Below are 11,717 nucleotides of genomic sequence, written 5' to 3'. Positions count from 1 at the left end.
CAGAGTAAGGTACAAAAGAACACTTCTGGAAACAGCAGAAGCCAGGCCTGCACCACTGAATTCCTCATCCAGTGGTAACAATTATATCAACAGCTGGGAATTAAGAACAAGAATATACAGTTTGGAGGATGTAGTACAGAATTATAGTTTGCTTCTGTATTTGGTACCAATATAATAAATATATAACAAAGGTGCACTTGTTCTAAAAATTAAACTGAAACATTCTGGTTGGTTAGATACTGCACTTTCAGTACTGCACATCACCTAATTTATTTTTTTTAATTTTTTTTTTTTACAAAAGAAGGTAACTTATGCAATGTTTAATAAGAAGAAAACCAATAGTACACGCAAACCCGATTGTAGAAAAAGAGGAAAGAAACCAACAAAAAGCTAGAACACTTTCCAAAACATCCCCTCCTCAACTTGCACAACCAAAGAATGTAGCCAGTTCTGAGACAATTTCAGCACCAGAACTGTCTGGACAGCTCCCGGATCCTCTGTGAATCCTGAAAATGCCACAAGTCAAAGGTGTACAGATGGTGGGGGGGTGGGGGGGAGGACTAAAGAAGTAGATTCTTTCTTTCTTTCTTTCTTTCTTTCTCTTTTTCTTTCTTTTTTTCTCTCTTTCTTTTTTTCTTCTTAAAACTCAGTTATAGATTTTTAATGAACTTATGCTTGGCCAGCGAGGGACATTTCTAAAAGTAAATTAAAATGCCTGGTCCTGGAAAAGAGAATGGTTAACTAAAGGTGAGAAGAGGGCTGACTGGAGAGCGGTACCTGTCATAAACGTTTTTCTGGGACAGCCTCTGGCCTCTTGTAGTCCTGGTGCTTAATGTTTACGTTTTCTTTATAATATACTATTGCCTGAGTCCGGCTGAATGTGGGAATGGGGAAGGGAGGGAAGCTGAAGGAAAAGTGGGGGTGAAGGGGAAGAAAGGGAACTGAACCTTAACTTGACAGCTATGTACAACATACCAGGCCCCCTCCACTCCCTTTGTTCAGGGGGTCAACGCCTTTTACATGTTTGGTAGCTTGTGCGGTCTCTCCTCCGTATTGTGGGGGGCGCAGGGTGGAGAGGGAAGACGCATCCTTCACTGACAATGAGAACTTATGTGATTTGTCATGCGCTTGGATCGTGTTATTAATTAATATTATAATAATTACTATAAATATTAATAATAAAGTATTATTATCAGCGTTATTTCTTCTTCCGAGACTTTCCTGGCCCAATATTTACAAATACCGCACAGTGCCTCGGCGGAGGAGAAAAAGAGTAGGGGTAAGACAAATAAGGGAAGAGGGAAGAGGAAAGGGAGGCCACAGGAACGTGGAAGAGGAAGGCCGGAGGAAAAAGAGCGAGGACGGCAAAGATGCTGGAAACGAGCAAGGCAAGAGGAGAGGGGCTAGACAATCAGGACAGTACCACCGTTTGCAAAAGGCCCTCGCCAGCTGGGTCCAAACAGGAGGAGGCTGTGTGCGCTCCTTGCGGACTGGGGGCCGGTGGTGGAGGCGGAGGAGCACAGGGACGCTGGCACGGGAGGCCAGGGGAAGAAGAGGCGTTGGATGAGGCGCAGAAGGCAGCGTCCCCGCCCTGCTTCTCCAGCCTGCTTTCTTTTGCTTGGTTTGGGGCCTGGCCGCCCTCGGCTTGGGGAAGCCCCGTGCCGCCGCGGTTGCCGCTGCAGTGATCCCGCTCGTATTCCTCCTGAGCCCTCTGCATCTTCCGTTTCTTCATCCTACGCTTGTGGATGTGGAACGTGGAGAGGGACAGCACGATGAGGCAGAAGATGAGGGTGACCAAGACAATCAGCACCAGCGTGGAGGAGAACGAATGGAAGAGCTGCTGTCCCACCTGCGTGATGCACGTGCCGCCGCCGCCGCCTCCTGCGCCCGGACCACGGGCGCTCGCGTTGCCCGTGCCGCTGGCGTTGGGGGAAGCAAAGGTCCGGTTGAGGAGACACGGCGGCAGCGCCAGCCTCAGCTCCTTGGGCTCCCTGGCACTCATCGGCGCTGGGCTGGGAGGGGCCAGGCACACCAGACTTCCTCTTCTGGGCACACGGTTCCCACCAGCCAAGAAGAGCACGGAGCCCGCGCCACCCAAAATTACTCCCTGGTGTGGGAGGGGATGCGCTAGCGAGCGAAGGACTGAGGGAGCAACTGCGGGCAAGCAAGCCGGCCAGGCAGCGAGCGGTGCCCAGGAGATCCTCTCCGGCCCCGCCTCGAACGCGTGTTCGCGCGCCCTTTTCCTTTGCCAAGGCACCAGGCTGCAAAGAGAACAGGCTTAGTTAGGATCCCAGCCGCTGCCCGGGGGAGCGCTGAGAACCGGAATGATCACCGCCTCTGCAAAGCGGCCCTCTGAGTACACCGCCTCAGCTGGGCGCCGCCCGTCTTCTCCGCAGCCCGCGGACCCCAGCCCGACTGCCCGCCCCTGGCCGCGCACCAAAGCCTCCAGTTCTGCGTTCGCGCCACTTTGCGGGGAAGAGGGTCTGCGCTGGCACCGCGGAGATGCCGATTACTCAGCAGATAAAGCAGCCACCCTGAGCACTCCACAACTTTCCAATCGCAACAGACACTCCGCCACGTCGGAACGCAGTCCCTGCTTCCCAGAGCGCCGACTCTCCCCTTTCCGGAGCCCTCTCAATGGATGTCTTCGCCTGGATCCTACCTTTCCCAGCACCCACCCCGGGCCGCCTAGCCGGCTACGGGTACGCAATCCTCCCTTCCCTTCCCTCCCCCTCCAGACTCTCCCTCCCTGGACGTTGTCAGATCCCTTAGGTCCCAATCCCATGGGGGTAACCCTGGAGCCACATCCCACTCCGCCTCTGTCCGCGGCTGAGGCTGACAGGCAGGATTGCGCTCCATCCTTTCTCCATCCTTCTTCCCTGGTACCTCCCCAACCCCCCGCCCCCCCCCCACCAACCAAAAAAAAAAAAAAAAAAGCTGAGGCACCTTTCTTTCTCAGCTAAAGCACATCCTTGCAAACGCCCCCTTCTCCACATCTCTCTGTGCCCCCCACTTGACAGTATCCTGCTTCTTTCTAAGGGTCCTGGAAATGAAAGGGGGAGGGTTCCCGCCTGCAAAGTTTGGGGAACAGACCTTCTCTCGGGCCTTCCCAGTCCCAGCCCGAAGGCCCTGAGGCTCTTCCCGGGGACCAGAGCCAGGGAGACCCGTAGCGCGCAGCCGAGCCCCCTTGCCGCTCTCAAGAGGCAGCTGCAAACTGTTGCACTGCGGAGCAGTGAGGCGGCGTGCAAGCCCGGTCCGGGGCAGGGGCGGGGGCCGAAGCTACGGCCAGAGGTGCCTGCGCAGGCCGCCGGGGCTGTCCTACCCGCTCGCGCCCGGCCACCCGGCCGCCTGGAGCTTTAGCCGCACCGTGTCCCTTACCTGGGGCCGCCAGCTGGCTGCAAGGAGGGAGCCCTGCCGCGCGGCTGCAGTGAACGGCTGCAGAAGGCGCGGAGTGAAGGGGCCAGAGACCAAGCCGCGCTGTCGCCGCCGCCGCCGCTTCGGGGAGCTCAGCTCGCAGCCTATTGCCAGAGAGGCCGGTGACGTCAGGCAGCCACCGCCAGGGCTCCGAGCCACCCCTCAGGCCCCCACCCCACCCTCATACCCCCAGCACCTCGTCCTGGCAGAGCCAGCCTCTGCCACACACGTTCCGGTTCCCTGTTGTTCCCCTGCTCAGGGGCTGAGCAATAACCTCCATCTCCACCCTGTGAGCAACCCACCTTCCACACTCCTCTGCTTAGGAAGGGCTGAAGCTTCAGTTCTCTGGCTGCCCGATTCCTCACCCTCCACCCTTTCCCACGTGGTCCCAAGCGCACATTTTTACACTCTAGAGATCCATCTCCCCTCAGGGCACACAATAGATTTTTCTCCCTCTGCTGAGGGGGATCTTCCCCTTCTCCAATCCTGTTTACGCTGGCCTGGCTCTGAACAGAAACAGTGCATGAGAGGGGCATTTCTGAACACAAGTGTGGCAGAACCTGAAATACAAATCTGAACGTGTAGTTAACATCAAACGATCTAAATGAACCGTTTTCCTCTCCAGTAAGATCAGAGTCTCCAAATTACCTTTCACTCCACCCGACTCAGGATCCTCCTCTCTTCCCTCACACATTCATCTCCAGGCCCAAGACCCACTCCGTGTATTAAATACTCCTTCTATTTTGACAATCTAGACACTCATGAGCACACAAAGCCCACAAAATGCTTATAAGGCAGGAAGACGAAAATCACTCAGAGGAGTGCAGAAATGAAACCCTATGAAAATTCTGGGCATTGTGCCTCTTACAAAGTACCCCTTCATTGGCCCTAATACTTGTTAAAGTGTTTGGTGCTTTTCTGTAGTATTAACAATAGCCTTTCTGCACAATGGATAGGACTTCCTGAAAGAGTCTCATCAGCCTGCCTAAATCTGGGTAGAGACTAATCAACTATTGGTTTCGAACCCTTGGGAAAATATGAAAAGTGCATTTGATTACAGTAGCCAACTTCAAAATAAAGTATTCTCATATTTCTACTGTAGAAAACAGCAGTTTCAAAGATATAGTATGGTCTTTGAAGGCATTCAGGTGTCTTATTAAATGTACATTTCCTTCTTCCCTTACTGTTTTGTTTTCTTCCCATCTTTGAGTCCAACACAGTGCCTGTGTAATACTCACTTGCTAAATTGAGTGCTGCAGTATACGTGGCTGCTTTTTCCTGCTATGCCTCAGAATTGAGAGAGAAAAGCAATGACTGATGCTCACCTATCTGCTTGTATTTGCAAGCAGAGGGTTTTGTAAGAAAGACAGTTTGAGTCGCGAGGTAACGGTTATCTGTAATCTGGGGGTCCCTTCTTCTGAGCCTGTGTTGCTATCTAGTCATATTCCAACTTCTCCTTTTCCTCTCCTTGCCCATGACTTATATACAGAGAAAGAAATACATCATTTCTCCCCCAAATTCTTTCACTTGTTTGAACAAAAGTCATCAACTTTTTCTTCATAATTGTTTCAATTTAAAAAAGTATCTCTACTTAAGCTAATAGTGCAGTACATGCTGAATAATGCATGGTTTCTTGAGAGCACGGATTAATGCCTTTTGCTGCCAGAGTCACACAGTTAATGACAGCCAATGACCCCAATGCTGGTTTAGCTTTCTTGCCTGGAATGAGGACACCTAATGCCCTGTAAAAGACATCTGTCACATTTGGACATTCTGAATTTGATGGGCTCAAGGGCTAGAAGTGTGAGCCTTGCTTTCACTGTGATCACTACATGAGACTTCACTATTGACGCTTGACATGCAATGCCCCATTTTTGCACATTCTTTGTTCCTGAAAAGTTGAGTCTAATCTACATTTTGTAAAGGAAATTCAATTTTGAATACTCCAAAAAGAGTTCGGGCTATTTAAAGAGACTCTTTAGAAAAGCTGTCTTGTAAAGCAAAGAAGTTTTTCATAATTAGAATTAACTCTCACTGGTCTGTTTTCCAACCTTGAAAAAAATTAGTTGTCAGGTTCTCCCAGTGAGAAACATACATGCCTTCACAATATGTTATAATGAGATTACAATATGTATATAATGGGATTCCTTTCGCACACCAAGCTTCTAGGGCATGTGATTAGGCTGTCATTGTTCTTATTCTTTTGTTATAAATTATAATCATCTGTTATAGCACAAGTGTTAAAAGTGTTTGCACCATTTTACACAACCTATGAAAAGACAAGGTGTTGCCTTGGAGAATTTACAATCTGCAGCAGATGAATGTGATCCACAAGACAATTGTATTTAACTGGAAATAATTTAGGTAGATTAAAGACATCAATTTTCAGGTCAAAAGCCCAGTACACTTTTTTTCCTTTCTCCTTCAAGAAGAATAGTCTGTAGGTTTATAATTTTTTCTTACCCAGAGAATGAATGTGCTAAGCAGATAGACGTGGATATCACTGGGTAGTATGATTCAAGCCCCAAGAATACCAGTGGCAGCAAACACGCACACCTCTTGGTCTACAAGAATTGATCCCACTGAGTTACTATATGATTTTGGCACATCTGGCACAATGGCAAGACTTCTTCCAGACAACTTGTTGACACTGTTTTTGCCACCAAACTCCTCAGGTCACACTTGCAAGAGTGGAGGACCAAGAAGCGTCTGGGACTCTCATAATCTCCTCTTGTGATGGGAAAGCCCCTCTGAAATCAGGCACATTCCAAATATTCAGCAACATATAATATTTGCTCTCAAGTTTGATGAGGAATCTCCAACTAGCTTAGACAGAAGTGCCACATGGGCACCTGGTACATCAATCCAAAGAAGCACTGAATCAATAATAATTACAACAACAGCAATAATAAGTGTTATTATTATTATTATTTGCAAAATGCCTCCTATGTACCAAGCTTACTAAACTCTCCTTATAATAGCATTAAACCTCAAAGTAACCCTGCAAGGTTATTTTTTGCCAGAATACAAAATTACTTATTTATTCATTCACTTATTTGCTCAACAAAAATCTTTGAGTACCTGCCATAGGTCAGGTGAGGAAACTAAAGCTCAGAGTAGCTAAAGACCATGCCTAAGTCACCTAATAGTATAGTGCTGGGATCAAACCCAAGCAAACTGATTCCAAAGTTAGTATTCTTTTCATGACTAGTGGTTTCTCTCTCACACACACACACACCCCACACACCCACATCTCTATTTCTACCTCTGTGACAATTTTATCTCTATCTCTATCTACTGCTGATTGGAGGAATGTAAGAAAGTAAAACTAGAGAAAAGCAGAGCTGTTTGGTTGAAGCAGAGGAGCGGTGCTGAGAAGCTTTATCACCAGGGTCCTCCCCTCTCCCCAGAAGCAGTCCACAAGATGCTCCACATAATACCTTGGACTGAGCAGAGTCCAGTTTGGAAACCCTTGTACTGCACTAGGTCACCTAAGCAGGTTATTTTGAAACATGGTGCAGCATGATACATGCCAGGCTCCTCTTAGATTTACAGGGACTTTTCCAGAGGCTGTTCAGGTGATCTTAATATTTTGCCTAATCACATATCTCGACTACTCTGGCTCCCTGAATACCTACAGAGATATGCTCTGTATGTTGTCATATTGCTGCTGTTAAATCAACTACTGGCCCAGCCAGCAACTAATTAATAAACAAGGTGCTGAATGAAGCTCTTGACCTTATTCAGGTTATCTAGTTTTTTTTTTTTTCCTGATTCATTCTTCTCATCTGTAAAATGAGAATAGTATCTTCATTGCAGTGTTTACTTTAAGCACTGAGTATATACTAATCATTCAGTAAATGGTAGCTCTTTACACTGTAAAGCTATTACTAAGATTAATATTTTAACCATGACAATAGAAGCATTATAATGTTTGGGACATCAAAATTCAGGAAAAATTTTATAAGTCTGAGTATTTTTATGGGAGGATAACTATAAGAGTGAAGGGACTGAAAACAATAATAGATAATGAGCAACTCAAGGAACTGGGACTATGAATTCTAGAGATGGGAAGACATGGAGGATGCATCATAGAAACTTCAAATGTTTAGAGCATCATCAATAGAAGATGAATTTATCCTTCTCTAAGTACTCAAGAGAGAACTGAAACATAGTGGAACAGATATATGGTAGGAAGTACATTTCAATTCACTATTTCATAATTGAAAAGATGTTTTTCTATATGTAACAGGTTATCAACTAAACCAGCCGTCTTCAGACTGGGGGACTCATATCCCTGGGAGTACATTAAGATTTTTCCAGGGGTATATGAGTATGTATGGTTTTAAAGGAATCATTTCCCAAATCCTCAACCTCTATGTGTACTTTTCCCCAAAATGTATCTATCTGAGGTTAAAACTTACCCTTTTTCACCTTTCCTTGTATTTCTCCTACTTTACAAACGAAGAACCTATGTTCAAAAATCCTCAGTCTTACTATCATGCATTATTCAGGGTGTAGAAACCTTTGGGGAACCAACAAAGGAATACCTTGAGGGTGTATAACTCCTGAGGTGGTGACAGCAAAGCAAAAAGATCATCTGTAAGAACTATTGATGGGACAGTGCCTTATTTCATCCAGGTGACAGATTAATTTTAAGGCTCTATGTCTCTTTATATATCGATTTATCTTAGAACTAGAATTTGGAAGTGAAATGGTTGTCACAGGTATACAAGTAGTTCAGTTTATTTAAATTGAAAAATGAATACAGATTTTTTCTCACAGAAAGTAAGCCTGATTTGCCTATTTGGATTGACAATTTGCATTTGTCTGATAGTATGGAAGACATATTATACAAATTGAATGATCTAAATCTATCAGTCTGGCTGTTTTGACAAAATATATTTAAAGTACATACGTGATATGGAATATGCCAGAAATTACATTCTTTGCAACTGTTAACTTATGATTAAAAAGTTTTAGATGTCAAATTAAAATGTGCAAAGGGGTCTATGATTTTCCAAAATTCTTTTAGGGAGTACTCAGGCAAAAAACAAAACAAAGCAAAGCAAAAAAATCTTTGAAGATTTCTATTCCAAAGTGTCCAACTCCCTTGACACCGTCTAGAAGGGCTCAAACACAAACTAGATGCATCAGGGGTGTCGTAAAATAGATGTCTTCCTAGAGTAGGAGTTTAAACCAGGTGGCTTCTCTAATTTTAGGAAAGGTTAGGAGCCTACACACCTTTATATACCCATCAGGGCATTTCTAATCTCAAGCTGCATAAGTATATGCTTCATTTCTTTATACTTCATAATAAAAGCATTCTCCATTCAAGTCTCAGACACATTTGTATCTGAATATTTGTACAGAAAGTCAAGGTTCCTCTTGCTACATTATCCTTGACTGGGAAACATTCATTCAATGAATATTCACTGTGTGCCTACCATGTGCCTCAATTTGTGCTAGGTGCTTAGTACATCAGTGACCACAAGAACACCTCTGTAATCAGGAACTTGTATTCTAGTTACATACACGATCACATTCTGGTTTTCTAGCCAAAGGTAAAGAATGTTTAATATTCCTCTTTTTTCTAATATTTTTAAATGAAATATCATGTGTATCAAAGAACAGAAGAATGTAAACTAGGTAGACTGATGGATGTAAAGCTAAGAAGTTGATGGGTTAGGACCAGCAAATGTCAAAAAATTCTTAAAATCTTTGTGGCCAACGGCTCCTAGAAAATGAGAGTTCTGGTTCATGATCAGAAACCCACTGGCATATGCTTCTTTCAAGTGCTGCAGGCTGTGAATCTGTCTTTCATGAGAAAGATAAACAAAATATTTCCACCATGCACAAAAAGATATGCCTAAACCAGAATTTCTCTATCTTGGCAGTATCGGCATTTGGGGTCAGATAATTCTTTGCTGTGAGAGGTTGTCTTAGGCATTATGGACTGTTGGGGTAGGAGAATTCTAAAGATGGTTCCCCAGGATTAAGTCCTCTGATTATTCAATCAAAAACTAATCTAAGTACTGCTATGAAGAGATTTTTGTAGATGTAATTAAACTCCCACAGAGTTGACCTTAAAATATAGAGATTACTCAGATAAGCCTGATTTGGTTAAGTAAACCCTTTAAAAGTAAAGAGTTTTCTTGGGCTGGTAGCAGAAGAGGAAGTCATAGATTCAAAGCAAAAGTGGGATTCAACATGCTGTTGTTGACTTAGAAGACGGCAGGGAACATGAACAAACTGGTGTGGATGTCCTTTAGGATCTGAGAATGTCTGATATCCAGCAAGGAAATGGGGACATCAGTCTTACAACTGCAAGGAACTGAATTCTGCCAACAACCTGAATGATCTTTGAAATGGACTCTTCCACTGAGATTCTATGTAAGAGCCCAGCTTGGCCAACACCTTGATTTTAGCCCTGTGAGACTCTAAGTAGAGAACCTGCTTGAATACCCCTTCCAGTCCTCTCGGACTTCTGACCCATGGAGCTGTGAGACAATACATGAGTGCTATTTTAAGTTGTTGTGTTACACAGCAATAGGAAACTACTACATATGTTTAGCAGTGTTCCAGGTCTCTTCCCACTAGATGGCCTCAGTACCACTCTCCAGTTGTGACAATCAAAAATATCTCTAGACATTGCCAAATGTCATGGGGGTGAAGGTGCAAAATCACCCTGGTCAAGAACAACTGGCCTAGACGTACAACTTCTCTCTGCACAGTTAAGAACCAATGATTCAAAAGAAGAGATGGGCATCTTGAGCCCTACCCATATTTTATGACAATTTCAATTATTGTTTTCTCTGAGTTACTGAATTTGACCAAGAGAGAATCTGATGTAGAGTGAGGAATGCTGTAGTAAATCAATCTGTAACAAATTTAAAAAATATGAGGTCCCAGGGATCAATCAAGAGTGTTTGGAGGAGAATAAATAGTGCCAACAAAAATTGTTACCTTTCATGGTAAATGAACATTCATGCAAAGAAAGGGGAAGTGATCTTGTTGGATTTGAGTATAGCTTTGGATTTTGTTTTCTATAACACAAAAGTTCACAGTAAGAGAGAAACACTTAGCTCAGGTCACAGAGCTATTGGTGGTCACACAATGCTCGATGATCTGGAAGATTCTGATGAAACAAATGATAATAAATGACTTATTCCACATTGTGGGTGACCATCTCAATTCCTCCTGTTTCTCTCTTCCTTATGAAGCAAACATTACTGTATTTATTTTGAGAATCAAGAAAGAAAGCCAAATGGCCCCATGGCTTTCAAACTTTATCTCCTGTACATTTTTTTTGTTGTCTATATGTCCTGTTATGCTTAATAAAGCAAACAAATGAAGCAATGTGAATATGGCTTTAAAGCAGTTGTCAAACCTAAAGTATGACTAACTAGCAAAGAAACATATGAGACAGCTTAGATTTCTTCCTGTACTCTAAGTTACCTTTCCTCTACATCAGTTGCTATCAACTATGTTTTTATTACTGTAACAGACTATATGGGGAATAGACAAAAGCAATAATGAAGTAGTAGAAGGGGCATGTTGAAGAGGCACATTTGACGTAACCAAATTAATCTGTTTTTTTGTTTGTTTCACTGGATCTTTAGATATTGTCCAGAAATATCTTCCCTGCAACTGAATGAAAATTTGGTAGGTATCATGACTTTTTGAATCAGTTTTAGTTAAAAGACATTCTTACATCCTTTTAAATCAGAACACAATGTCAATTCAGTAATTAGACTATCTAATTTAAAATACTTACAAAAATTCAAAAACTGATTAATCATATATTTTCTCTTTCCTCATAGCTTGAGCTTATTTTAAAATGAAAGCTTAGAACCATAAAAAGTAGTATTTGGCTTCTTGTCTATTTCTCTGGCTTATATGTCTCCTCTTTTTCCTCACTTCCCATCTTTAGATTGCTAGATAGTTTCTTTTATCTCTGGAGTCAAAGCAAAGGGGAGGGAAAATGGTAAAGGGATAGGAAAATTTTACTTAGACTGGTTCTGTCCCAATATGCCTTTACAATCCTGGGTCCCGATAGTTGTCCAGGTTGACTCAAGATAGAAAACCTCCTACTTGACCCGTTGACATTCAGCTCTTTGTTCAGTTGTCACCAGTGACTATTTCTTCACTCCCCTGGATTCTATTCAGGTTTTTGTAGCTTAATCCTAAGGGAAAACTCTAGGAAAGAGGGTTTAACAACCATCCAAGAATTCTCCCACCTGAGGAGCAAGGGAGCTGGATATTTATACACCAGTTGTTTCTCATTTGCTGCAGGCCATCCT

At 43.8% G+C, this 11,717-nt stretch overlaps 1 protein-coding gene across 1 annotated transcript; it reads right to left on the bottom strand.

Annotated features, from left to right (window-relative positions):
• Nucleotides 1–1,411: 1,411 nt before the first annotated feature.
• Nucleotides 1,412–2,002, bottom strand: LOC309808185 (uncharacterized protein C11orf87; the record flags this gene model as incomplete). The annotated part of the gene is made up of 1 exon (XM_082628212.1): nt 1,412–2,002. The coding sequence occupies one exon, from the start codon at nt 2,000–2,002 to the stop codon at nt 1,412–1,414; it is 591 nt and encodes a 196-aa protein (XP_082484338.1).
• Nucleotides 2,003–11,717: the final 9,715 nt, after the last annotated feature.

This window comes from Mesoplodon mirus, assembly GCF_964341445.2.
Source record: "Mesoplodon mirus genome assembly, chromosome: 7".
Taxonomy (NCBI): domain Eukaryota; kingdom Metazoa; phylum Chordata; class Mammalia; order Artiodactyla; family Ziphiidae; genus Mesoplodon; species Mesoplodon mirus.
Note: the sequence above shows the minus strand (reverse complement) of the source record. Positions and strands in the feature narration are given on the sequence as shown.